Source organism: Dreissena polymorpha, chromosome 6 (assembly GCF_020536995.1).
Source record: "Dreissena polymorpha isolate Duluth1 chromosome 6, UMN_Dpol_1.0, whole genome shotgun sequence".
In the NCBI taxonomy this organism is placed as follows: Eukaryota; Metazoa; Mollusca; class Bivalvia; order Myida; family Dreissenidae; genus Dreissena; species Dreissena polymorpha.
The window spans coordinates 18,634,639-18,662,344 of NC_068360.1; the positions used below are offsets into that span (position 1 = coordinate 18,634,639).

Genomic DNA, 27,706 nt, shown 5'->3' on the forward strand with positions numbered 1-27,706 from the left:
CCTGAACAGACCTTACATTTGCACAGGCTTGTCTAGAGTTACTCTTGCCGCTGAATGCATACGGCCAATGTTTGCATGACGCGTGTCAGTTGTACATCTAAATGAACAAAGGAAAGAAAAAAAAATGTTCATACGTAAATTTAGGATATAGTATCTTGTTTTATTTTAAAAGGTGTTCCTTACAAACAATTAAACTAAAAGACTAAACCTGACATTTTATTTTTATTTTTTAATGTATCACAGCATCAACTCTGCATAAAACGTTTCTAACGAAATACATCAGTTATTAAGCAATGAAACAATATTATGTCGCAGTAACACATTCTGAATGTAAAACACTACACATTTGAATGAAGTTGAACACGTTAACCTAAAATATCGAATCTAACAAACAAACACAAACTTCACATACTGTGTTACTTCAACATTAGCTCTTGTATAGCTATACGCATGCTATATATTAATCGAAAGTTGTGCATATGTATTTAAAACATAACTAAACAACGTATGATTGTTAAAAAAAATTACATCTAAAATGAAACAGTAGCAATATGTAGCCATATGTACAACAAAACCCCTCATATATTGAACCATTGAATTACGCACATCTCTTTCAGATATTTAGACTTTGTGTTAACATACGTTAGAGAAAAACAAACCATATGCCGCATGCGTTCATATTCTAACGAAAGTGAACATCTATACAACATATTCTGTTCAGCAAATGGAAATACGGCAAATGGAAACGTATATATTTGATATAAATACACTTGATTTAAAGTAATTGCAAGAAATTCAAGGCACAATGCCGACGTCATTCAGTTACCGCTTGGGTTTGCATGCAAACGACATCAACCTCAGCATACTAGTCAGTTTCTCAAACATTCAGACATTTTTTACGTGGCATTCCGATGTCTATATGACGTAGAAATAAAAATATATATTGTATTTGATATCGCGATAAATGCTATTTATGTCTTTAGGAAAATACAACACAATGAATTTGATGTCCATAATTACATTTATAAAAGATGTTTATGTATACCGAATGATGTCGAATATAGTACATATAAAGCTACTTTGGTCATGCTCTGTTACCAGCCGTTAAGAAATCCGTTAAGTTGAAATTTGAATATACAATAAGCGAATAAGAAATGTCCATGAAATTATACCGTTATCTGTAAAATAGGATATATATGCACGCGGTTATTCACACATGCAACAACGTGAAATGCCATATAGGATTTATAAAGCCAATCAAGAATCAACGTCAATAACACTCCTATTTTCTATACACTATAACGTGTTAAATGTAAACCCCTCTTCCCCAATCAATCCTAAGGTGAAAGTAAAAAATATGTTTATGCAAAAAGTGCTTTCATCAATGTGCTTTATATCATTATCATATTGTAATACATACATACGTAAATGTATGTATGTTATTAGAGCAGTTAAAACAAACATGTTAGCATTCTATTGCACTCGTAAAACATCATGCCATATCGTAAATCTCGTTTACTACTGAACGACAATCGATGCTCAATATGTCATATAAGTTTGATTATGTGCAGACGTTTAAAATGCATGGGGTGAACATAGTACTTCTTACGCAAAACATTTTCGTCTTACAAAGTTCGTATGTTAAAATAATAAATAAAGTTGTATAAATAAATAATCATAAAGAATTAAGTATTATGGAACAAAGGAATTCTTGAATTGCGTTTTCATTGATCAGGATATATTTAACTCTAGCATTTCTGTTGCAATCTGGTCCATCTACTTCACAACAAAAAATGGTCATACAAACATATATTTTAAAACAAAATATATTAATTGAGTCATTTTATAATCATATCATACAGAAAGCTTGTTTTGTCTACATGCAGGTAAGCTGCTGGAGTTTCTATATCACGTTTACTGTACGATACGATGATTAAGTCAGAAAGCTATGTCAAGTCCACCTTCTTTAAAAAAAAAACGAACCAATCCAAAAGTTAAGTAAACAGGAGACATTTTAGCATCTGATTTTGCGAATATTGTTTTACAAACAAGATTCTATAATAATTCAATTATTGTGGGTTTTTGGAAAACAGTGCGAACATAAAGAAATTGCTATTGAACGATACAGAACAAAATCATTGAACTAAATAATTTCATGGACACAAAATTTACAATCGACATAAAACTCTTATAACTTAATTACATATGGAAATACTCATTTCACTCAATTACAAATGCAATAAAAATCATGCACGTTACAAATGTCATATACATTTCTCAGCTAAAATTTTCAAACGTGTGTGTGAGTCTGAAAATCTTTAATGTATTTACATAATTATATCTGTTGACCAAAACAAGAAAACACATTGAAAAAATCATTATATGCGACAGTAGAATAAACACATAATCATGTTTGAATTTACAAGGATGTCATTAATTCAAAACATTTATAATACTTAAAATTAACTTAAAATACTAGCAAATATGTGTACACAAACATAGCTAATATATATGATATCATGTTCTAATGCACACGTCAATAAGTTGTTACCCTTACATCATACAGTTGTTAACCGTCAAGCGCTGCCCCTTAACATAATAGTAACATAAGTTTACAAATTCAATCACTTGTAATGATTCCTTCAAGCTTATCTGATGGGTTAATATCATCCAGGGTAATACCTTTACGTTTGAGCTCATCAGTCACACTGTCCAGATATGTTGGATCGGGATAACCAAACCTTTAATGAAAACAATTATTTCAAAATGATTATTGAACCACACTTTACATGTACTTTGGTGATTTTTCATTTCAACGAAAATTTTACTTTGGTGATAAATGTGTACCATTATTATAATATAATGCCACCAAATATAAGTAAGATAATGATCGGGTGATAATTATATCATAAGATAAAATGCATATTCTTTCGATTCATCTGCTACACATGTAAAAAAAAGTATTTTAATAATAACATAATGTTAATAAATCATACTTGGTATATGGCCGATTGTCAGTCTTATGGTAGATAGCGTTCCAAGTAATCAATCCTTCCTGGCCTGTTGTTCGATAGTTTCCAATGGTGAAAACCAGTTTCCTTTCAAAGGCAACCCTAAGCATTCTGCAAATGTTTCGTCCTTGCTCATTGTCAGGGAGATATGCCGTTTTTATTATCCCCTTATACAATTTACCAGGACATGGATGACATTCCTGGAAAACACCTATGCCAAAATAAGACACTTTCAATTTCTTAAAATCTCTTTAAATTGAAAAACTTTTATATAAAAATTGATAGTAATTTTTAAACGCTACTTGAAAAGCGGAGGATTTCGCAACGTGTGTATCTAGATGAAATGAAACTACGACATGTTTTAATATACCGATTGTCGTCCTTCAAAAATCTCGTATGTGATGCTAATTTTTGCATCTCTTTCGTATCCAGTACAAAACCCCTGTGTTTGTTTAACAGTCATCTTCCCTGGTGGTTGATCACCTGAAATGAGTTTAAAGAACTTCATCAACTTTAAGAAAGAAGGGCCAACATGGCCCAAGATTGCTAACATGAGTAGTCTGTTTTTAAGAAAGTTGTGCTAGGGTCGTTTCTTTAACTAACTTATGTTACATATACTATATATATTAAACAATATACTACGATTTTAACAAAGAAAAGACATTTTTCTAAGAAATTATATATTTTTCTAATAAAGTCTTTATTTACAATGTGACCGCTTGGGCATGGCCATCTTTGAGCCAGGGATATGGTCGGTCGTGCGGTTTCAGAGAATGTTTAAAATAACTTTGCTTTTGGAATGTATATATACCATGTGACTCTCTGCGTGGTTTAGTTGATCCTGGTTGCTGGTGAAATAATGCTCATAGAGATCCTGAACGTGTATGCAACATTGTATTTCAAAATGTGTAGTAAATATAGATCATACACACTAATAAAGATAAATGGAAGGGTTGCAAGCGAACATTAACCAGAATCATCTTTGTATAAACATGGAAATCATTTTGCTAAATTGCAGGACAGAGTTATGGACCTTGGAAAGTGACATCACACAATTACTTTGAACACATGTGTGATGATTCAAGTGAATATCCGTAGTATCAACAGTGATATGGAGTCGTTACATGTTTAAATTAATCAAGTACAATAAGATGAACAAGTATTTGAAATCGAATATAAGATTTATAGATTTTGGTCGGTCACCTTACCCAATGACTGTGAATACACGTTTGAAGTTTCGATTGAATACCTGTAGAGAAAAACAAACGCACGGTTAAAATGCACGTTTACCTAATACTAATTTCCAAGTACTTAAAGGAGGCATAATGTTGCTATATTCAAGACAAGAGTTATGGATTTTAATCAGTGATCAAACACAATGACCCGGAACACGTCTTTAAAGTTTAAATTTAATAACTGTAACACGCGCAAGCACCTGACTGACAGACAATGGAAATTACCGTATTCCAAACGTTTTCTGAAGTACTCAGATACATGACAACTTCAAAAACAGCTTCACTTAAGGATAGTTCTTACTGGGGGTTGGGGTGAAGTATTAAGAGACGCGGTTAACATCAAATTCATGGTATGTTATGCACCGACAAATCACACATTTTACGTAAACAACATGTGGTTGTACAGCTACAGATGGAATTTGACTTGGTGTTGATTCTGTCCTTTTTTCTATAAATCAACGGTGTAATTAAGAGCAGTGTTTAGAAGAACCATTTAACACTTTTTAACATTATTATAAAATTAATTAAGTTACATTAACGAGTGAAATTAACGATTACATATCTATTTGTTTTTTAAGAATGTCTTATTTAGGTACTTAATGTTTTGAATAGTAATTTTTATAATGCATCGGTCTTTTACATTCGTTCAATCTTTTATTTTAATATGAAATGTGTTGCAGGCGAAACAATTACATTTAAAGATGTTTTTGCACACCAAATACCAGAAACGAGTACTTTTGACGAAGATAGTGTAAAGGGTTCTACACAAAGCTCACTTTTCACCAAAGTCAAATCAATTTAAGAATACAAAATACCAGAAAATAAAATAAATATCAATCAATTGATATCATATTTTCTTATTTTTGCTATGTATGTTTATTTTTTTGTATTTACTAAACGATGCATAATTCGACGCGCTTAATGACTTATCGTGCGCTTTAACGAGACCTCTTCAACGCGTTGAAGAGAGAACGGCCTTGATCGCGTTATCCTTCACTAGCATAACGCTCCCTCACAAAGGGTGAATTCTTCGTTTATTGAGATTATCCTTCTTTGATTTGAATTGCTCTGGAGTACACAGCTAGCCCCGATGGATTTCAGAGCATTTTCCGAAATCAAGAGTGTTCTTCGAGGTGAATGTTTCGAATCTGAAGACAATCTAACATCGTTAACCAGACCGATTCTTTAAAAAATCTGACACAAACTGGTTGAAATTTTCTGGAAATATTAAATATTATACAGGCGCCAAACGTGTTGTGCGCTAGGCGTTGATTGTTTGGAGAAAGTACATCGATATCGTTATGTTATGACGAATAACATTTAATTAAAGTTGGCACGAAATTAACATATAATGACCTTTTTCAATTTATGTTATTTTTATGCACTTTGTGTCAATCATATTTCCTGTGAGGGATAACTCATATTCAAAACTTATTTTGATGTGCACTTTATTGTATTATTATTAAAATTACCAAGCTTCTTCACAAATGTTCAAACTTTACGAACAACCCTCATATACTGTAAATGTTGTTCCTTTATGAGGTAATCATCATTTGAAATTGGTAAAATTATAAAACATAACAAATGCGAAACGATTGACTAACATGAAGTTGATGTTTTTTTATTTGCTTTTGTTCAAAATTGAGACAGCACATGGGTAAATTAAAAGAAAAACTTTAGTAGGCAAAATGCTATATAATTAAGGTAATGGCCGATGGATTAGAATAATAATCTTTTAACACGACCGACCCCGAAACACTTATGTATAAAAACTAGTGTTTAGTGGTTTTAATGGAATTACATTTGTATGAATGCGATACTTTAACTTCATAAAATGCAAAACAAAAGTTAACACGACCGTTGAACATTTTCCATTTAAGAAACAATATATTTCAGTTTCAGTATCACGAAGTCTATATCCTTATAAAACCGCATTCATCCATGAATAGTTGATTGTGTCTATCATAAAATGTAGTTTGTTATCGACTGCTTCAGATTGATATACATAATTTACTCAGAGAGCGACCCATACACACGTTGTGTTCGTATTCTAAACACTGTAAGAAGACTTCAGTTGAAACCATAAACATTAAGACACAGGCCTTGTTAAACAAGCTCATGACCAACCAATTGCATATACAAAGCACTTAGAATTTGGTTATGATACCGACGTGTTGACAATATCATGGGTGCAAATTTTAGGAAAATATATTACATAATATAGCAATTAACTGGATGCAAACTATATTTGTACACATACAATTGGGTTTATCGTGCGCAATATGATTTATAAGGACGACATTACTTTACATAAACACACTTCTAAAATGAAAAACCATCTTAATACGAACACGTAACAAAGATGCAAAATAAATAATAATGTTCCTCCTACTGCTCAAAAAACACCAGTTATTGAAAGAGGATGTCCATAGGTAAGGTGCTGATTGCACATATTCATTCTTTAAATTGATGAAACAGCCTTTTGTGATTCTTCGTTTCCCCAGAAATATTTTTTGGAATTTCGTGAAAATCTGCCAAAATGTGTAAAACAAGTACTGATTTGAACCGAATAGTTTACGACAGAGGACAACAGACGCTCAAGAGTCACCAAGCTGACCTGAGCTATTACCAAAATAGAGAATTTTAAATTAGTGGGGCCCTTATCCCAAATACAAGCTATACAAAACTGTTTTTTACTAAAATATGTGATTGACACTGACGCTCCCACAACAAAATTTTGGACACAGAGAAATCCACTTTATATTTTACTGCATACAAGAAGACAAACGGTCTAACTTCAGCCAAATCTTTGCGCAGCTAAATTACCTTTTTTAAATCATAAACATATGGAGGTAATAAATCTGTGAAAAGTTGAATAAGATTCGGCCAGAAGTAAAAGGAGAGTTTACAAAACAGACAGCATTTAGACTATATATTATATGGTCGAAAACAGGGCCATAATTCTACCAACACCTTTTGCATCCAAGATGTATATCTTAATTACACATTAATGTCATTCAACTATGAAAGTTTGTGCAAGGTCAACTCCATAGTTAACCTGTATTGTTTACCTGTGATTTTTCCACATACGAGTCCACATGCAGGACACCATTGCTTAAAACGTAGTGATTGGTTGATGCATTCTCCACAGAAAATGTGACCACACTTTAGCTTTTTGGGGTTACATATTACCTTCATACATATAATACATTGTTCATTCAATTCCTCTGAGGAAACCTGAAACGAAAGTCATATGGAAGGACTACTGAAATAATTTTATTAGAATTCACAAATGTTTGCTGGGTAACAAATAAAAGGTTGTTTTACACACGAAGACAAATACACCGACATAAATGAATCTTAGTTATTCTTAGACTTATACGAAATAGAACTATATGCAGATATGTTTACAATATGGGTTATGAATGCTCAACTGATTGCTACATGCAGATATAACACCTTTAAAACTATAAAATACTTTAAAACTCTTGACACATATAAAAAAACTTTTTACAACCAAAGTGATTAAAACCACTATCGAAATTGTCCGTAATATTTTTTGCACACATGTGTTTAGTATGTTTCATTTCATGGGCCCAACATTTGACCTTTAGATTGACAACGTTTCAATAAAATCACATTGACATAATTTCACCTCTCCGAGATATTATTTTTATGAACGGAGCAGAGATTTTTTGAAATTAGAACACATGTTTAGTGCACGTTTAATTTTGATAAGTTAAAATTGGAATCTAATTAAGAAGTACACAAAATTATTAAATATGCTACATGACGTCGTGTTTGACCTCAAATGGCCAAAATTCGAAGAAGGCCGATATATAATTTTGACAAATGTTTCATATGATCTTAAAAGGAAAATATTCTTGCTAAGATGTTAACAAAGAAACTTATTTGTGCAATTGCAACATTAATTTGGACAAACGTTTGGAGCCAGTTTCACGAAGAGTGGGCTTTGTAACTGAACCTATGTAAATGTGGTAAACTCTGATGACAAACGACCAACAAAAGGCAATAATTGAGTTCAAACTAAGCAATTAAAACTACGATAATGTTAAAAGTAGAAATAACAAGTCTATTGCCAAGCAATATATGTCCCCTACCGGCTCCACCATTTTCAGAAATTCCACCATTGTCAGAATTTGTGTTTTATCTGTTGCCATAGCCACCAGAATTTTTGACGTAGGGACAAAATCTATCCATGTCACAAGTTTCATTAAAAAATATGAAGAACTTTTTTTTAAAGTTATCGCAGGATCCAGAAAACCACCATTTTCAACAGTTTTTCTAGTCTATTTGGTGCCATAGCAATCAGATATTTTGACGTAGAAACAAAATGAAATTACGTGCATTATGTCCATATTGCCATCTATCCGTTTTGCAAGTTTCATGAAAAAATATTAAGAACTTTTAAAGTAATCGTAGGATCAAGAAAAGTGTGACTGACTGACAGACAGACAGACTGACAGACAGACAGACAGCGCATACCATGAAACCGGTAGGGTTCAATGACAGCCATATAAGCTAAAGGTTACCCACATCCCCACTACTGACAGTGAATTTATTTACAGGAAATGAGAATATAGGAGGGAAGTTAGTAGGTCCGATAACGGAGAAATTCTCTTAAAACTACGTTAAAGTTTCAAAAAATGATTTTCTTAAATCTGTCCACATAGCGGTGCCAGGGGACTACCACATTGGTCATATTTTTTTAAAAGAGAATACCGGTTTTAAGAATTGTTGTACACAAACAGCATGCATGAAATCCGGTCAGATTTGTTACATAGAACTTTCAAATTTTCATTTTTAACCGTTTTAAAACAATCGATTGTATCTGGTAGCACGTATTGTTTTAATGCGCCTCAATGAAGTCGTAGATAATTAGAGGTAATGTTATCTCTTCTTTTAAGCATTTTGCTTATGAGTTGGTTATGAAGCTTTCACTTTTGACCAGTTTAGTAGAAAAACTCGCACTAAGGAGGCATAATTTTATAATGTGCGATATTATATTTGCGCGTCCTGGCACTCATGTTTTAATTTTTTGTCTGCATAGGCACGTTTGATTAATGTTGTTTTAGACACGCGTTTGTTTTTTATTCAATTCATGCCTACGTGTGAAGTCCGGCTTACCATCAACCAGATTTAAAATCCCAATTAATAGATTGACCGATGCAAGACGGTGGTCCCATTTTTAATGGCCACCGGAAAAAACTTTGCGAAACCGAAATTTCGCTAACTTAAGTACCGTTTTTCTTGAAGATTTGCTTCTTTGTGATAAAGTATAAGATAAAAGTCTTACTTTCTATTAATAATTGTAAATTTTTGCTTAACAAATGAGTTTTCTTCACTATGAACTTAATTTGCAAAGTTGGTCTTCCCATGGGATTTTCGCATTTTCCCATGGGATTTTTCTTTCTTCCATGGGAATTAATGTTTACCCTTGGGATTTTTATTCCAGCTTTTATTATGGAAAAAAAATCCGATGGGATTAAAAAAAAAACACGTTCGTTTATGCGTAGTTATCGATTTTAAGCTTTGTAAAAGCATTTGTGCTTATTTTCGTTCAATTTTCTTTGATAGAAAAAAAATCCATTTTTTGGGGGAAAAAAATCCATGGGATTTTTTTCTGATATTTAGAGATTTATTCATGTAACGTTCAGAAACACTACATTTAAACAAATGATGAATAATTTTCGCGATTTTAATGCGTTTAATCGTGTTTAAAAAAATAAAAAAAGCCCATGGGATTTTTTCCAGTGGGATTTTTTTCCTATGTCATTTTTTTCCAATGGGATTTTTAAAAATAAATTTGTTTTTTTTTATAATCATATCACCATCACAATATGACTGAGTGTTATGATTGTGCATACTAATACTAAAGCAACGTTTACAAAACTAATTACATACCAATCACTCAAGCTTCATACCTCTACTTTGTACTTTTAATTCAGATTGATCTCATTTTAAATCATGACATACATTCAAGATAACTGTCAATTAATCAAAATATACCTTGATGCTTCGTACTCAGCGCTTTAAAAAAGAAAAACGTTGCGAATACATTAATTGAGATTAAGTAAAGTTTTTACGATTTAAATAATTCCACTAAAATGATACTTGTTTTGGTTTCAAATTGTCGCTCAAAAGTTATATCAGTTACTAGTGAATCGATTTGGTTAATTTCCGCAATCCAATAATAATGGCGTTAGTATGACAAATTAATAGCTACTCGTCATTGAATGTATGCAACTCATAAAGATATTGAAACAGCAACAACAGCATATGTGAATAATTATGTTTTATCTTCTTCAGATATACTGTGTCATACTATCAACGTCATCCTCATAAGTGGTATTATAACAAAATACACACTATTACAATATAAATCAAAACCTATTTTACCGTTATGCTAATGATGTTATTTTCAGTATTTGTATACATTATACTTTAATACAAAAAGTGTTAACAAATAAGTATATTGAATATTTATTGAAATAAACACTTGGGAACGAAACAAGTTATTGAATTATAATAAACTAGTTTTACCATGTGTTTTACCATGTGTGTACATCCATATTAAATCTTTTGAATATCACACTTGACTTAATGTATTTGGGTGTTGCTATTTCTAATCAAAATAATATTATTAAAAATATGTTTGTATAGACTGCGTGTTTCATCATCAACAGCTGTAAATTAATTGGAGATGAAATAGTAAAACATTAAAAAGTCAAATAAATTGACTGTTAAATATAATTGACTTAGTCGTGTATTTGATAACAACATAAATTTAAGCTACCACCGCTATTTAAAACGTATCGATCACTGTTACGATCCAATTAAGAGGAACGTGTGAAACGTTAAATTGACAGCAATTATCCTACACATTCAGTAAATAAGATGTTCAGTTTACTTAAACCAAAGGGCATTTTAAAACTGACTATTATTGCATTGTAATATATTGTTATGTACAAATTGTCACGTTCATGTATGTTGTTTTTGTGTGTATTAAACACCATAAAAACTACCGTAATTTCTCTTACTTTTCTAAATTTTCTTTTATCTATCTCCTTTTTTTAGCCAAAATATTCATTTTTCCTGAGTCTAAATTTTTGGACATACGGATTTTCGGACAGTCAATTAAACCGAGCAATTTTATCAGATTTTGGCCCTGTTTCTGGTGACCCATCGATCATGCATTTTTACAACCGGATTAAAGTAATAAACCTTGGCAGTATCATCCCTAAGGGCAATCGGCCAATACATTTGCGTTATTGAGTAAATTACCTTGTAAACCTGTAATAAACAATGGTTTCTTCCAACAGCGTTTGAAATGATATCGTATTAACAGTGGAAGAAACTTCTCGTTCGGGAAAATAGGGGAATTTTTATTCCCGATCGGGAAATAAAACAGCAATTTTATGGTGGGTTCAGAAAATGGACTCGGGGAAACTTTAGTATCCAAAAAATCTCTTTTCAACACTACCTTTCTGTAGCGGAAATACATATCTAAATTTTAACCGTGCACATTTTTAAGGCCTTGGTTTTCTTTCAATATATTTGCAAAATTTGTATAATCTACTTAAAATGGTAAAATCAGTGGTTTCCCAAATTAGAAACCAAATTTCCCGATCGGGAAACTATCGGAATTTACAGTTTGCTAATCAGGAAAAAGTACATATGTATCCAGTTAATGTATACATGTATTATTTATTGACATAAACACAAACATGGCATCAAAAGTTAAAGGTGGACGTTTTATTAACAATGTGGCACTAGTTCTATGCATTCATACTGGAAAATTCAGCCTAATCAGAAAATTGTCCAAAGAACTAAGATCAGAAAAGTACAAAAGCCTAAAGTTACACTGAAAATTAAAAAAAAAGTTCGAAGTTGTATTAACGCAAATAAAGGCGTAACTATGATAACAAACACGTAATAACGCAAACAAATGCATTATAATGATAATAAACACGTAATAACGCTAAAAAAGCGTAAGAACGCCAAACTGAATGGCGTACAGACGATTAAAAGGCGTAATAACGCTAGAAAAGGCGTGTCTTTTTTTGCCCACTGTTAATTTATTCAAATGTTTTTAATAGTATGATACATTTGGAATGTATAAATATGTGTCATATAATAGTTATGTTCCTGGATGAGTGATTTAGAAATATAAATAGTGTTTCTTTAATTGGGCGTAGCTCTTTTACATCGCGTTTGACGTAGATGACTTGCGATAATTTATGCAGCAGGAGCATTGAACACAAATTGAATTAGGAAAACATGTGGTGATTAAGTTTACTATAAGACATGTATAATCGAGCTAGCAGTTACACAGTTAGTGTTGTATACGCGACAAAAGGCTTTAATACTATTGGGTTGTTGTTGTAGTTTTTTTGCAAAAAGGGTCCTTAAATATGGTTACATGTTAAATGCATCAAGATACTAAAGTGCATACATTTACATGCTGAAAATGTGTTTGTTAAGTATCATCCCTCTAGCAAAACTACTATAGATTTACGTGTTACACAGTTTTACAATCCTATTTTGCTAAATATTGGCCATAACTGTGCATATGTAAACATGATTCAAAATATCCAGACGCGCAAGTGCACATGCTGGTTAATATATGTTTATACAATTTCATCGTTCAAGCAGCATTACGTATCGTATTACAAGCGACACAAGTTCATATTGTATTTTAACCGAAAATGTGTTATCTCTGGTTATGTTGAACAAGGAATACATTTGAAAAAAAGATATTTTGCGTATATCTTGATTTCACAACTTTAAGTTTAAACTGTACTTTTCTAAATAATTAAATTGATGACAAAGATTTAATCGTCGTTTTTTGAGTTGTTAGTTGCATTCATCGCTTATAAATAAACTTGGTAGTTTCATTTTATAAATGAAAACATCTAGCCACGATACTTAAGATTGAAAATTGAAATCAAGCTTTCTTACAAACTGCAAACGGGCAAATGTACCCAATCCGGATATGGATATTGCCTATGAACAGGTTGATCTTAAACGCAATACTCGATATTACTACAATGCAAACGCGCAATCACGATGATAGTAGCTTGATAACGAAAATGCGAAATTACGACAGTACGATTGCGATAAGGCGATAAAACTTCGTGTTGTCACCATCGTACTGTCGCATTTTCACCATCACAATGTCGTCATTTATTGCGTTTTCATTATCGTAATGTCGCGTTATCATTATCGCATTGCCGTGATATTGCGTTTTCATAATCGAACTGTCGCGTTATCATCATCATTATGACGTGTTATTGCCATCGTACTGTCGCCTTCCGGTTTGGATGGTAACAATAACAGCATCGTCGCACTATCGAGTATTCCGTATAAAACCAATCCATTCATAGGGGATGACAATAAGTTATTTCGTACAAATGTCGGTTGCCTTTCAGAGACGATTTCCAGAAAGTCTGAAATTGTCGTTACAAATTCAACAAGCAAATTCATTGAATTGATATCCCCCGCCAATATACTTCTGAACACAAAAGTTCCGGACAAACAAAAAAAACAATTTTCAAGACACAAAGGACCATAACTCCGTTATTATGCAATGGTGTACAATTCTATTTGGCATGCATCATCCTCTTATCCATATATATACTCATACCAAGTTTCAATGAAATCCGCCAAAGCACTTCCAAGATATGGCTCCGGACACAATAGTGCCGGACGGACGAACAGAAAGACGGACAACACCAAAACAATATCCCTTCGCCTATGGCGGGGATAATAAACTCAAATGTACTCGTAACGTTTTGGTTTGAATTAATGTCTTCAAAGAAGCCATCACTTTATATAGTACACAAGGCGTTATTTCGCCTTTTTAAAGCCTTCGTACGCCTTTGAAATTGGCGTTATTACGCCTTTTTAAGCGTTTGTACGCCTTTTAATTTGCGTTATAACCCCTTTTTTATCATTTGTAAGCCTTTTAGTATGGCGTTACTACGCCTTTTTAAGCGTTTGTACTCCTTTTAGTTTGCGTTATTATGCCTTTTTAGCGTTTGTTCGCCTTTTAGGTTGGCGTAATAACGCCTTTTTTAGTCTTTGTACGCCTTTTACTTGGCATTATTATGCCCTTTTTAGCGTATGTACGCCTTTAAGTTTGGCGTTTTTACGACTTTTTTAGCGTGTGTACGCCTTTAAGTTTGCGTTATAACGCCTTTTTTTAGCATTTGTACGCCTTTATTTCTCACTATTATGCCTTTATTTTGCGTTATTACACATTTATTAGCGTTATAATGGGGTTGTTTTTCGAAATTACGTGTTTATTTGCGTAGAAACGCCTTGAGTCGCGTTTATACGTTTTGGGCACTATTTTATTTAAAATTTAAGTGGTACTTATTGGCTTTCGTAGCAAAGAGCGCTAGATAAAATCCACAAGCATGAACAGCAATTCAGTCAATTCTGATAGTTTCCCGATCAGGAAATCGGGTTTCTAATTCGGGAAACCACTGATTTTAACATTTTTACGTAGATAATATAAATTTTGCAACATTATTGAAAGAAAACAAGGGACTATACAAAGCATTTGCACGGTAAAAATTTAGATATGTATTTCCTCTACAAAAAGGCGGTGTTAAACACAGATTTTTTGTACCTTAAAGTTTTCCTCTAGCCCATTTTCTGAACCCACCATAAAATTGCTGTTTTGTTTCCTGAACGGGAATAAAAATGCAAATTTTGTCTATGAGTTTCCCGGTCAGGAAAACAATATGGGGATTTCCCTAGTTTCCCGAACGGGAAATTTCTTCCACTGATTAAGAAAGCCAAATGTTTAATGTTTTACTTTTTATATATTATTTCAGGTGTTTGCAAAGATGTTAAGTTGTTTTTATTTTAAAGCAGCGAACGAAGAGTAAAACACAATAAAGTTATTGTACATTGATATATTATTTCTACTTCAATTAAATAAATGACAAACGAACATCACATGCTTATCTCTAAATGTCTTTCGTATTTAAATTTTCGGACACGTAAAACAATATTTTAAAGTGTCCGGAAACTTAGAATAATTACGGTATATAGTTAAAGCAGGTTATAGTTGAATTGTATGAAGCATTAATAAAATATAAAATATAAGCTTATTTTTCACTAAACTATAAATGATCATATGGATAAACAATTAAACATGCATAAAGTCACTTGTGTAGATTACTCCTTATTGAAATATTGCAATGTAATTTATTAGACAGCTGATTAAAAAGATGTTGATAAAAATAGTGAATGATATGCCAATATATTGTGAGACTGGAATAACTTATGTGGAAATACAAACCAAAGACACTATTAATGCAACAACAACAATAACAACTATTCAAACACAATCAGAAAACTGCCACAGCTCTGTCCTTTTGTTTCTTTCTAAAAATCTAGAAGAAACATATAGATGTTTGTGCTTACATATTCAGATAAACGTCTAATCTTTGAGCGTGCTATTAATTTAAAGAATTTATATTTAAAAGCGTTTGCTGCTACATGTATGTTGAAAACTAACAACAACAAATGAGAAAAATACCATTTCTATAATTTTATTTAATTTATATTTCATTGTTTATTTGTTCATGATCATGAAGGATTGTTTGGATAACAGAGTGTGTCTAGAGTACATATACCGGTACCATTATCGATATTTTTATGAATTGCAATAAAGCGGAGAAATTAAATAGGCCCTCATACTGACACCATTCTTATCAGAATGCGGTTATAAAACCGATACAGTTTCCATAGCAACTCGTAACGCTTTTTTGAACTGAATGTGTAGTGAATATTTTTAGCGACACATTGAATGGGAATACTGCATCTAAGACGGGTAAATGAAATTGTAACCATTTCTCTCTCTCAATATTCTCAATTCATTATTATTTAGTTATTAATACCTTAAACAGCAAACTCTATTAATCAATAAGATTTGATATAAGTCATAAAAAAGAGAGAATCATCCGAATTCACTGCAAAAATGAGCTGAGCAATAGGTTTTACGGTTGCTGAAATGTTCATGTTTACTGTTGTTATTGCTGTTGCAAATTAACAGTAACATTTAACTTCGTTGAAAAGCGTTTGTAGTATGAGAACGGCGATGACGAAGATGATAACGATGATAACGATGATGACGACGACGATGATGATGACGATGACGACGAAGATGCTGCTGTTGCTACTGCTGCTGCTGCTGATGATGCTGATGACGACGACGATGACGATAACGATAGTGATATTGTTGATGATAATAACAATGCTGCTAATGACAATGATGCTTCTGCTGATGATGATAATGATGATAATGACGATAAGGTGGGGGAGGACGAAGAGGAGGAGGTGGAGGAAGAGGAGCAGGTCGAGAACGACGACGAAGACGACGACGATTGTGATGATGATGATGATGATGATGATGATGATGATGATGATTCGCAAATTTTCGTTGTAGTAATGACATTTGTGAGGAAACAGTAATACTGAACATTGACCATGCTCCAAAATGTCTATTATAAGTATGCATCTTTTGAAGATTTAAAAACCTGAAAATTATAAAGCGTTGCAACGCGGAACGATTGAAAAATTTGGAAAATTCTGTTGTTGTCGTTACTATGTGTGAAACTACGAGGATTGCTTATATATAGTATACAATACATCGCTTATTGTATGAGAACGAATGGCCGAGTGGTCTAAGCGATATACTTTTACTCCAGGAGTCAGTGATTCGAGCCAAGTTGAGGGTTACTTTTGTGTATTTCTTTAATTTAATTCTTGATTTAAATGGAGCTTTTAAGATCCAATGTTTACATTAATCAATATACAGCATTTAATGACAAACTTCAATACATGCGAAAAAATGTGAAAAGGCCCTTTTCACAACAAGCGACGACACTTTTTATGTAATATATATAAATGACCGGGGTTGTTTCGAACAGTTTTTATTAGGACGTTTTAAGTAATAAGATATGCATATTAAGTGGATCCCAAAGTATTATTTTAAGTAGATAAATAGATTTTTGATTTTGTAATTTGAAAGAGAGCTATATTGTATGTTAAAAATTAGTCCAGCTCGAGTTAAACTAGCATATACATCGGATTCATTTTAATTGTGAATCGCGGGCAGGCTCGTTAGAGTCTGGCAGCCCGCCGTAATTTTAATTTTAGTTATTGGGTTTCACTTGTAAATTAGCAAAATAAAATATCAATGAACATTTCACCGGACTTGTGTATGAATTGTCATCCCATCGGACTATGTTATATGATTTTACGTGTGCTGTGCGTTACTGTCCGTCACGGGCAAATATGAAAGAAGACAAACACATTGCCTGAGATTGCCTTAATTTTGATCAAATTCGTATTAAATCTATTGTATGAAATATAATATGTTGATTAAGAGTGTCTATATTCAATTCAATGGGACAAAAGTAAAATAAAATATCTATCGAGAAGCACTTTTATGTGTATGTTATGTTAATACATGTACATACACGAACCAATTATAGCTGCGCTGATTATTGAAAAAATTTTCACTTAGTGATGCAAGCATGAAATTTGTCATAAATTACTTTTAGGTACACCTTTCTTCAAAAAGCACGTTAGCGACTTGAAAATTCAAAATGGCGGCATTTTTTCAAGATGGCCGCCAATACTCTGTTTTTAGCAAGAAGTACTAGTAGGGTCAATATATGAAAAAAATACCCTCAACCACCAAAAAATTGCTAAAAAGGGTATTTTAACTGATCCTGGTAGGGTAGAAGGTCCGTTAAAACATATCAAAAGTTTACCACAATCGGACCTACGGAAAGTAGTTTTTTTTCAAGATGGCCGACAAGATGGCCACCAATCACCTATTAATGATCCTAACTATGTAACTATACAATCAAATTTGATGAATGTGTGGCTATACCTAAGTTTCAAGGGGCAAAGACAACATAAAGATCATTAGACATTGTTTAAGTTTACAATATTACACACAAATCCAACATGGCGTCCAAAATGGCCACCAAAACCTATTTATGATCATAACTATAAAACTATCCACTCATATTTGATGATTTTGGTGTCTATACCGAGGTGTCGAGGGGCAAAGAACACATAACGATTGTCAGACATAGTTTAAGTGTATTATGTTACACAGACATCTCACATGGCTCAAACGACACAATACGAAGAACCACAAGTCCATTACTTTTGACATGATGCTTGTTATGTAAAACGCCATAGTTTGAACCTGCCGTGATTTTTGGATTTTGTCAAGAGGATCGATATTTTTCAACTTCAGGATACACTGAATTTGCAGGGAATGATGCGTAATTTGCACCAAAAAAATACAGTACTCTGGGCTGCAATTGTCATTAAATTCTTGCCTATGATTAATATGTACAATATGGACAAATCGTGCATTCTGTCAACATAAGCCTTAGTTTGCAACCTTGCCACAACCTTCACACCATTGTAACGTTTGACCAACCCTTGTATAGGCAGGCTGCCGAAATCATCACTGATGCGCCAAACAAAAGTTTAAAGTATTGATTAGAATTAAAGATGTTTCATAAACGTATGAACTTGCGGGGGGGGGGGGAGGGCAAAGGATCCCTCATGGCAGAAGCCGCTCTCAAAAACATATTTGAGGCAGTCTATAGAGAAAATGCGCAAAATTGTGCACACTGTGACACGAAAAGCTATCCAGAGGGCTTCACGGGACCATCTTCTTGTTGAATGGTGCATACACAGTCAGCTTACATCCGAAATGACACAGGAAGATCCAAACATTCAGATACTGCTGGATCATGCAAAGGATTTGTACCCATCCCTTCTTAGGGGCAAAATTACGCAAGTAGTTGATATGTTATGCGATTTATATAAAACCCGAGATGGCTACAGAGAAGAAGAATAATGAACTTTCCCAGACCTCAAAGACAAGCATAGTATGGCTGAATTATAAGCTTATGATAAACAATTCAAGGGTGTTGATTAAAGCATATCGTACTGGGTGTTGGCTGATACATTAGCAGGCAGTGCCCGATTTGCTATCCATCTTTGCTGCATATAAGCGACCTACAGGAAATGCACCCAGACGTTAATCGAAAGTTCGGTATTGGTTTTCACGTTGTTCGTAGGAGCCATCAGTGCTATGCTGGAATAGGAAGTGATCTTGTCATTGAGCACACATTGCTGATGTGTTTATAGAGCACATGTGGTCTAACTCGCGGCAGTGAAACGGCCGAGGAAATGCAAACCCTTTGGACCCTATCTGCATCATCCGAGCACAACAGTGGGATGCAGGATTTCACAGATCTGACCTATACTTCAATTCCACAACACAAAGATTAAACTGAGGCGTGCATCAAAGGGGATTTTTGATCTATAGAAAATGCAGACACAGATTACAACCTGCTCATCATATACAGCTAACCCTACTCTGAGAAACATGATCACGAAGATAGTGGCTGGGTCAGATGTGAATGTTCATGCAGTTGAGGCGGTTGGGAAAACGATCATAAGAGATATCATAGGAAAGTCGGTCTTTGCTTATAAATTCACGAGAAAATACAGAGCCAAAGCTTTTGGGAATAGCTTGGCTATTCAGATCGCTTCTAACCGTGCTTTTTATCCTGCTCTTCTGTTCCAGCGTTTCCTGGTAGTGTCCAAATCTGGAGATCCTTCCCATTGCAGTCGTATTGTCTTTTGAACTAAGCTCCCATCCTGCTGCCTTCTTTGAAACCAAGAACATACTGTGTACAGCAGATAAGCTTCAGATCGCTCAGGCGATTTGAGAGTATGCTATAGACACATCATGTGAGGCTGAGATGATCTGTATTCATGAAACAGATGCATGATGGTGACACTTTGCTGAATCCTTGACCATGGAGAAGGGCGACTTATTTAACGCAATAGCCGAGTCTTATGTAGATTCATAGAAAATGCATTACGGACAAGCGACAATAGGGTTCGATGGCTACGAAGACGGTCATTATAACAAAGACAACACGCACCGGAGACGATGAAACAAACGTGAATCATATTGTGAGTTTCAGCAAAGAAACAGAATGCTCATGTAAAGAAGGAACACTTTTTGTCTCGTAAAAGAAACAAGGCCGGCATGATTGCACTGATCAGCACAACTCTGCCTTAATTGGGATGCTATGTTGTTCTGTCTTCAGTGGATGCAGACGTTGAAATTGTTAAAGAAACAGTATAACGATCCCGTCGTAGCACCACACAGTTGGTGGGCGAGGATACAGATTTGCTCATCTAGATTCTGCATTTCTCCGACAGGGACAATAAGACCATCTACTTCTGCTTTGATGTGAATTAATCACCAAGTGTATAATATTAACCTTTTGGAAGAACTTATGCTTATTCAGGCTGTAATTAATATTCAATGATTTTCAGCAACGGAAAAAAATGAAGTCTACAGAAGTAAGTAAAACCTGATCCTATTTTGAAGTCATGTGCTAGTTCATGCTCTCTTCCAAATGTCATAAATTGGAGTTTATGATTATTCAACTGATATAATAACCTCAACTCGATTAAGGTGTTCCTTATCTCCTAAACAATGGCGTTTTACATAACAACCGTAACTTTTGAGTAACATGTTATGGACTTGTGGTCCTTCGTATTGTGTTAATGGCCATTTTGGTCGCCGTGTTGGATGTTTGTGTAACATAATTAGCTTACATTTTGTCTGATGATATAAATGTGATATTTATGTGTTCTTTTCTCCCTGAAACCTGGGTATAGACACCAAATTAATCAAATTTGAGTGGACAGTTACATAGTCATATTTTATGATCATAAATATGTTTTGACGGCCATCTTGGCGGCCATTTTGGATGTGTGTGATATATAATAAACTTAAAAAATGTCTGATGACGTTAATATGTTCTTTTCCCCCTGAAACATATCTATAGACACCAAAATCTAGATCTAAATTGAGTGGAAAGTAACATAGATATTATCATTAATATGTTTTGGCGGCCATCTTGGCAGCCATTTTGGACACCATGTTGGATTTCTGTGTGACATTATTAACTTACACTTTGTCTGACGAAGTAAATGTGTTCTTTGCCCCCTGAAACCTGGATATAGACACCAAATTCATCAAACTTGAGTGGATAGTTACATAGCTATGATCATAAATACATTTTTGCGGCCATCTTGGCGGCCATTTATGAAGCCATGTTGGATTTGTGTGTACTATATTAAATTTTAACAATGTCTGAATTTAAATTCAAACTACCGTAATAACTCTATGTTTTCGGACACTCTAAGTTTTCGGACACCCCCTTTTATAGCAAAAATAATTATTTTTCGTGACTCTTTATTTTCGGACACACGAGTTTTCGTCCGTTATTTATGTGTCTAAGTTTTCGGACAGTATATTTAACAGCGCTATTTTACCAAATTTCGAACCTGTTTTCGATATCTAATGACACTTCGATCATGGGGTTTTACAACCAGATTAACATCATAAAACATTGCGGGTGCATGCTTGAGGGCAATGGACCATTACATTTGCGTTATTGGGTAAATAACCATGTAAACCGGTATAAAACAATGGTTTCGCTCGATAGCATAAGCGTTATGACAATTACCAGGGGTAGTGCCAATTAACAGATCAATTATCTACCGCAATGGTACTACCCCTTTTCAGTAAAATTACTGTGACAAATACTAAATGTTTCAAATTGTGATGCACCCTATTACAAGTTTTACGAACAATGGAAGGTGTTACACAACAACTATCGGAAATGAACAAACAATTTTGAACTCGTTGGTCAAAGTACAACCTTGAAGTAACTTTCTGTCAAATAAATTAAGCATTAACAATTATTTAAAATGCAGTGCAAACATGTATAACTGTAATTTATACTATACGGCATGGTATTTGACAAGCGCGTGCTATTACCAGTAGTCGTTGATACAATTGACGCTATTTTCGAACACTTCCATTTTCGACTCTAAGTTTTCGGACACCTGTATTTTGTTAATATTTTTCGTATCTATGTTTTCGGACACGAAAAAAAATTATTATTTTTAAGTGTCCGAAAACATAGAGAAACACGGTTACGCAGTCAAATTGTTGTGTACGAAATCAAAATCATGTAATATTCACAGCAGTAAAACCTTTCAGAGAATTTGTTTCTTTTTTTTTTCATTTTTCAATCCTGACGGCTATCTTGAAAACGGACGCCATTTTGAAATTTTGTATTGGCTAACGTGTTTTATCAAATCTACAGTTACTGAAGAGTAAATGTGCCAAATTTGGTGCTTGCATCACAAACTGAAAGATTTCTTGATATATAGACATAATCTGCTGAGCTATTAGAGAAAAACTCCGATATTAACCCCTTTTAGATCGAAACCTAATTTACGTGGAAGTGTAGAAAGTAGACAGCACATAAATATAACTTTAGTTGGATGTATGCATACCGTGATTGACGAAAGTGGCCCTTCTGATATCTCGTCACTTCCAGAACATGACTCTTCCAGGCCTCCGATATCAAACATCCTGTCATTCAATAACTTATGTATGCCACTGCTGCGTTTGAAGTTTAATTCTGTGAAGCTGCTTTCAGTGTCGAGCCAGGTTAGTTTTGAATTAATCTCTACGATTTCCTGTTTCATTTTGTTTAGTACAACATATAATTTTTTGACGTGGTTTTGTGTAAGTAAGCTATCAATTAATTCCTGGTGATCTTCAATACGCTTTTCAAGTTCATTGCAAGATGTTCGAACTCTTGTTAAACGCTCAGTATTTGTCTCAAACGTTTCGCTGTACTGTTTTTCGCACTTTGATTGAAGACAATCAAACCATGTGTTAACATCTATCCGTATTGTTGAAGTTCCTTAAGAAACTCCTGTTTACAGGTTTTATTGTCGGTTGTATTTGATCTATTTTATTTGCAGCACGCTTAATTTTTTCTGCCAAGTCGTGTAAGTGTGACTTGCATGCAGTAACCTCTTCGTCGTCAATATTAACCTCAAACAAGTCAACTATTTTGCACAATTTGTGGCATGAAACTACACAACGACCACATAGAGTGTCTGAATGGTCTGAACAGAAGAAAGCCAAATTTTCTGTTGCATGTGTTGCGCATTTATGAGTATGGATATCACCAGAACTATGTTTAGAAACCTTACGAGAATTATGGCCTGCAAAACCTTGACCTAAAATCGGTTGAGTTGTTTCAATTAAAAAAGCCCGGTGATTCTTAAATAACTTGGTTGACTTTTTGTGCACGTGGAAACAATTTTTACAAATTCTAAAATTACAGTTTTCGCAGAAAGCAGCAACTGACTCCGAACCGCATACACCGCATTCATTTAAGGAGCATTCCATTGTGTGTAATCTGTGTATCTTTCGTGTCGTAATTCTAAAATAAAAATTCGGCCAGTTCAATGGTGCAATTTTACAACACAACAACTTGGATTCAATTATATTTAATATGTCGTATTAATAAAACTCGGGAAAATTATAAATAAATTCTTGCCCGCTTCTCTTTTATTAAAAACAAATGATTATGCGATACACGATAATACATACAATATGAAAATTAACATAAAACCATAGTTAAAGCCTCTGTCAACGTCTTGATATCAAATTTAGAGAGCACACAATTCGTTAATATAACGTTTATATTAACATAGAACTTGTTTTTTACTTGACAAACAAGTATATATAAATCTATACAATCAAACAAACTTCGTGGTAAGAATTTATTTTACTAGTAACGAGTCCAAGAATATTCCTTTATGCAGGTGTAATAAACTAAACATTCAAAAAACACCCAGTAGAAAAAAAGAACAGCGCGTATAAATGATTCATTTCGCCCAAGGGGTTGCCTGTAGGTCGGCCCGTCAGGCTGTATGTCCAGCTATTTATTTATATAAGAATAGGTTCTCCGCAATTTAATTTAAGAAAACGCTTTTTAAAAGCAAAAATATCAACAAGCATTCACTGAAAAAGGACGTTCCGACACACTGACCTGTGTGACTTTCTGAAACAGATTTGAACTGGACACATGTCCGGAAGAGTTACTATCAACTACGGACGCTATCGGACGGTTTATAATAGTTTCGGACCAGTTCGTACACCATACAATAGATACGCGCTTCTAGTGCGATTCGAAATTGAGCCTTCACAAATCATGCACGTTATTGACAAATTTCAGACATTACAAAACAGTAATTAGCATTGTGCATGCGTAAATCGGTATGTCATTCACAACAATTATTTAAAAAAAAAACTATTTATACCTTACACAATAATTACCGATAAAATCATTTTACTAAAACGTATAAGATAGCTTAAAAAACGAATTGGCAATTTCGGCATTAGAGATTTTCTTAGAGTTATATGACTTAAAAAAAACAATGTCTATCTTTTCTGAATAAAGCCCGCTATTTCACATTTTTGAATTCGAAGATAGCGTAATAGCGTGGCTCTTATTAAATTTATAAAAGACGATGCGTCGAGCAAGAACCACATTTCGTTTGTAAATACCAAGGTTGCTCTTACTCTAACATAAAAGTCTTAATAACCTAATTATTGCAACGTTTACCCATCTATATCTTTAATCCTCATGGTACAATTTCCAAATAACTGAAACACACGTTCTACTGAAATGGTGAACGTAAAATTCAAAGCAATAGTTGTGTATGTATGAAAGCTGCATATTTGTCATCGGTACGTGCATTTAGCATACAGTGTACATCGAAATCGAAACTGGGATGAAATAAAGAACTGCCATTTAAGTTTGTGTTACTTTGAAAATCAAAATACATTACGTTATTCTAATCTTACATTAGTTCATAGAATTGCTCATACTTAATGTTTGGTTTAAAAGCTACGAAATAACTAAAATATAGTGTATAATGGATACGCTTTACGTATGACCAACATTATTTTAAGGCCATGGTCTTTTTTACTAAGAGATTAAATGTTAAAGTATGGTCAAAGTCAAAATTTTAGGTAAAACGCGTAGAGCTAACGGTGAATGTTCTATATCTTGATGAAATCTCGATGATACGTGCATCGAAGTCGAAAGTGGACTAAAATCATTAACCACCTACTCTTAAAAATTGTACTCATTATTTGTGAGTAACCACATATTCGTCAATGTAAACGCTCATACTTTATGCTTGATCTTGTATAATTGATACGAATGAAACAATATGAAAAACGAAACTAAGAAATTAAACGTTATTGTCATCTTACCACTAATAGTAAACATGAACATGTAAAACGATACATATTGCATATGGTACATATTAATCGTACAGTAAATAAAATTTACCTGTGTATTTGCCTTCACTTAAAGGCCTTCAGTATAGTTCTCTAAAGGAGGTCAATCATAACATCAGAACGTGTCCACATCAGATAAAATGTTTGAAGTCGGTCGGGCTTTATGAATGTAATATAATTTAGTTTAAACATTTCGATAAATGTTAAATAATAGTAACGTGTGATATTGTTATCATTAGGATTCTATAATCAAAGGTAATCACATGACAAACAAGATAGCGACGTACCGTACCGAGACAGGTATTTTTCGCCATATCAGCAAGAAAGTGATTAGCGTTTATATCGTATTAATATTCGCTCTATGTCCACTTTACTCGTTGCGAAATTTCATAACGGGTCACAAAATTACAGCTCCCGCTCAAAAAAAATAAAAGAAGGATGGTTAATTGTTCTTATAGTTAAACAACACAATTAATTTAAGTGTATTGTTTTTCTTTCGAAATTGAGACTTACCGCTTAAAACATGTGACCGCTTTTCGAAGATCACAACATCTATTTATTGCACTGTAATATCATACACTACTCAAAATTTGCTAAGGATCACTTTTTATAGTATTTGTAATTTGAAGTTCACCCCTAGCAAGATTCAGCCAGCGTCACGCAGCAATGATAAATCAAAACATAAAAAAAAAATATAAAAAATCACATTATATTATCAAAACCTGCAAAATAACAATTTAAATTAAATTGAAGATAATGTGAAAATAAAGTGATCCTTAGCACATTTTGAGTAGTATAGTTAAGTACAGTCAGTCAACTGGTTTATAATCACCCGGCAAAAAACGTTTATTCTTTAGACCACATTATTTTCTTTCGGGATTTAGTGACAGTGTTAATGTGAGAAGATGTAAAAATAAAGGGTAAAATTTATTTTGTATGATAACAGGTTAGGCCAGACGTCATATGCAGTTTTTGTCAAAAATAGCCAATTAAAAGTTCACCCTTCGAAAAATTATTAAAAAATCATTCAACTTACAGAGTTATGTTTCAAAACAGTGTCGTGGCATTTGTTTTCAATCAGCAAAAAGTTTATTGGAAAATAATAAAGCCTTCTATATCCATATGCACATTTCAAAATATATCTCATTCAATCTGTTCCGCTTAACTTTTTGCTGCATTTATCCCCCCTGTAAGCATAATACAAAAGCTTTCTTGCTAAAACTTTGTTAATTTATTCCTTTACCTAATGTATACCTTAGACACTTATCATTTTGTTTTATTGGGGCATTATGGAAAATTTAATACAAATTAATCGAACTGCGGATTATGCGGAAGGGGTTGACAAACTGTATCTTAGTTTGGCTAGTGTTCCTCCATAAAAATGGTTAGTGTTTTTTAACTTAATCATGTGCTTACATCAACAGACTTATATCAACAAAAAGTAGAGAATATTCAATACGATTAATTACGACCTAATAAATATTTTAAATTGCCAGATCAAACTTATGTGTGTAATAAATTTAGTCTCTTAAAAGTAATCGATATGATGTGAAACAACATACAACGGACGCTTTAAACTAATGTTTGTATACGCATACTGCCTCCCGATACTCATCTGTTTATTGTGCATGTTCATATCATATATTACATGCTGATTCAACAAAACGATCTTAATAGTAATCAGTTTTCTGTTACATAAATGTAAGCGTTAGCTTAAGCATGTGACGACACGGATACAGCAAATCGAACAAGCACTTTTCCATCAATATAACTAAACGAATACCAGGACAGCACTCCCTAGTAGGTATCCAACATACCAATATACACGGCTTCCTGTATTAGCACGCTTATTTACCAACCGCGTTTTGAATCATTTTAGGTTACATTAATTAGAGAAATTTAATAAACGCCAATTGTGTATTTACCTCCGACGGAGTGAATTACAATATTAAATAAATGCACCAAATTTACGCAAAAATGGATTTATTTTGTTAATAATTGAACTGTTTACTAGATTGATGATTCGCATTTCGAATGTAATGATGATTATATAGCGAGTTAATGGTAGTTTTTTCTCTTACAATTTAACCAAAGACCTATCAATATACATATATATAGATAGGTCTTTGATTTAACATCGTCAATTTGACACTACAGTGACTGGTTGTTGATGACCT

General features: G+C 33.4%; 2 protein-coding genes across 3 annotated transcripts in view; both read right to left on the minus strand.

Moving 5' to 3' along the window:
• The window catches only part of LOC127834914 (polyubiquitin-C-like), a 345,452-nt gene that overhangs the window by 310,282 nt on the left and 7,464 nt on the right, over positions 1–27,706 (minus strand). The window lies entirely within an intron of this gene.
• On the minus strand, positions 296–25,761 carry LOC127834905 (E3 ubiquitin-protein ligase DTX3L-like). Of its 2 annotated transcripts, XM_052361037.1 has the most exons (6): positions 25,582–25,761; positions 22,715–23,658; positions 7,318–7,483; positions 3,382–3,494; positions 2,997–3,211; positions 296–2,741 (listed from the first exon to the last, which is right to left on the minus strand). In XM_052361037.1, the coding sequence occupies exons 2-6, from the start codon at positions 22,907–22,909 to the stop codon at positions 2,621–2,623; spliced, it is 810 nt and encodes a 269-aa protein (XP_052216997.1). In that variant the 5' UTR covers positions 22,910–23,658; positions 25,582–25,761; the 3' UTR covers positions 296–2,620. The 2 variants fall into 2 exon arrangements, 1 of the variants encoding a protein (XP_052216997.1); XR_008028276.1 differs by lacking the exon at positions 7,318–7,483.

Excerpts from the sequence above, each read along its gene's own strand:
- LOC127834905 (XM_052361037.1), bottom strand. The coding sequence starts at position 22,909 with ATGAAACAGGAAATCGTAGAGATTAATTCAAAACTAACCTGGCTCGAC. Across the intron at positions 7,484-22,714 it reads GGCCACTTTCGTCAATCACG|GTTTCCTCAGAGGAATTGAA; the intron begins GTATGCATACAT and ends CTTTCGTTTCAG. Across the intron at positions 3,495-7,317 it reads CGTATGTGGAAAAATCACAG|GTGATCAACCACCAGGGAAG; the intron begins GTAAACAATACA and ends AACTCATTTCAG.